This window comes from Otolemur garnettii, unplaced genomic scaffold, assembly GCF_000181295.1.
Source record: "Otolemur garnettii isolate 467f Iridium unplaced genomic scaffold, OtoGar3 scaffold00130, whole genome shotgun sequence".
Lineage (NCBI taxonomy): Eukaryota > Metazoa > Chordata > Mammalia > Primates > Galagidae > Otolemur > Otolemur garnettii.
This window is the reverse complement of record NW_003852525.1, coordinates 4,889,938-4,892,237: the sequence shown is the minus strand read 5'-3', so window position 1 is coordinate 4,892,237 and position 2,300 is coordinate 4,889,938. Positions and strand designations below refer to the sequence as shown.

The following is a 2,300-nucleotide window of genomic DNA, read 5'->3' as shown; positions in this document are numbered from 1 at the left end:
TTGCATATAAACTACCAGTCCCTGGATTATGAATGAGATAGATAGGTCTGTGGAGTTATTTTATTTATTTATTTTTTGCTTCAATTAGTTTTCTAGGATGTAGATTTATTCTTAAGTTTATATTTAAGTTGGCACAGGTACATTTACTTGTAATGGCCTCTGTTAGTCAGATGTTTGTTAATGTGGGGACATAGGGTAATACCTTCTAAGTCGGGTGTTTGTAACTCAGGGCCTGCCTATAATGTAAACACAGTAAATTGCATGTAACAAATAATATATAACATAATTATGTGACTAATACAATGATAAAAATTTGATAAAATCTGCTTTAAAATTTATTTTAATAATTTATGAATGTATATATTCCTACTGTAAAAAATTGAAGCAACATCAAATTTTTAAGTTATGTATATTTGAATTTTTTAATGATAAGAATATATAGACAGTACCTGTAGCTCAGTGGGTAGGGCGCTGGCCACATACACTGAGGCTGGCGAGTTCGAACCTGGTCTGGGCCTGCTGAAACAACAAAGACAACTATAACCAAAAAATAGCTGGGCATTGTGGTGGGCGCCTGTAGTCCCAGCTCCTTGGGAGGCTGAGGCAAGGGATTGAGGTTGCTGTGAGCTGTGATGCCACAGAGCTCTACCGAGAGTGACATAGTAAGACTTTGTCTAAAAAAAAAATATATATATATATATACACACACACACATACTCATAAATTACTAAAATAATGTAATCTAAATTTGTACCCTTATGTCAATCTGAAACAAAATTAAAAAACCCAAATTTTAAATACCTCTAAGTTATACTCTCTTCTTCACAAGTAAGTACTGATAACAGTTAAGTGCATGTTCCGCTAGACATTATTCTATTACTTATACACGCACCAACCCTCATAAGTACAGTTTCTTTAAAACAGTGCAAAACAAACTAATAGTAGTTATGGGACCATGCTTTACAGCTTAGTGTAGCAGCTCCCTTTTTTCTTGTCAACCATCTCATAACTATGTTGGAACTCTTTCCTTTTCAGTATGTAAAATATGTGAATACATTGTTTTTGAAAGTAGTAGGACTAGTTAGTTGCAGTATCTCAGGAAATGAGAAATTGAGTGAATTTTTGTAGTTGGCAGGATCTCGTGGCCAGTGGGGTTGTGGAATACATTGATACCCTGGAAGAAGAAACGGTGATGCTGGCGATGACGCCAGACGACTTGCAGGAGAAGGAGGTGGCTTACTGCTCGACCTACACGCACTGCGAGATCCACCCGTCCATGATCCTTGGCGTCTGTGCATCCATCATTCCCTTCCCTGATCACAACCAGGTTGGTGTCAGGTTTTACCTTCTGGTACATACAGATTTGGGGAAGTAATACAAATTGGATGTTAGTCTATGATCTTTTCCCGAGGGAGGGAAAAAGCCTTTTGATGAAAAGTCTGTGAACTCCGACAGAGTCAGCATTTGACATCCTTGCTGTTGTTTTTCATTGGTAAGAGCCATAATTGATTATTTCAAATGGTTATCCTTACCTTTTAGAAAATTGGAACTTCACCAATCTTATTTGTGGTTTATTGTCAGTTTTTTCCTATAGAGATAGCAGATTCTTATTGATGAATGCTTTTCATTTCTACCCTTAGTCCCCTAGAAACACATACCAGTCTGCTATGGGCAAGCAGGCTATGGGGGTCTATATCACCAACTTCCATGTTCGTATGGACACGCTGGCCCACGTTCTTTATTATCCTCAAAAACCCCTTGTGACTACAAGGTCTATGGAATATCTACGATTTAGAGAGCTGCCAGCAGGTATGTTCAGTTTTGTTCTGTATTTTTTTTTGCAGTTTTTTGGCTGGGGCTGGGTTTGAACCCACTATGTCCGGCATACGAGGCCAGTGCCCTACTCCTTTGAGCCACAGGTGCCACCCTTGTTCTGTATTTTTTAATCCCTGCCATGCTTAATGGCACTTTTCCGGGGGCTTGTGGGGGGGGGTGTTAAAAAAAATGCATATGACACAGTGCCTCTTCTCCTAGAATTTACATTGTGGGGAATATGGACGAAGTTAAAAGTGGGCCTAGGGAAAGCGTGATGGAGGAACCACAGACTGGTGGAAACAGCTGATTTCCGTTAGAAGTCTAGAGCCAGTTTCATGGTGAAGGTGGCATTTTAAACCAAAGTTAGTGAAGGGGTATTTAAATTTGAGAGATGGTTTGAGCAAGGGCATGAGATGTGGGAACAGCTGGTAGTGGTGTCAATTTAGGCTGGAGTGTAAAGATGTGACTGACGCGGCTCGGCGCCT

At 39.6% G+C, this 2,300-nt stretch overlaps 1 protein-coding gene across 1 annotated transcript in view; it reads left to right on the top strand.

The window, feature by feature from the left end:
- Positions 1-2,300, top strand: part of POLR2B (RNA polymerase II subunit B) — a 34,724-nt gene that overhangs the window by 23,234 nt on the left and 9,190 nt on the right. Inside the window, exons 15-16 of the mRNA XM_012810362.2 lie at positions 1,129-1,327; positions 1,641-1,809. Coding sequence (XP_012665816.2) covers positions 1,129-1,327; positions 1,641-1,809 — 368 coding nt within the window. The remainder of the gene's footprint in view (positions 1-1,128; positions 1,328-1,640; positions 1,810-2,300) is intronic.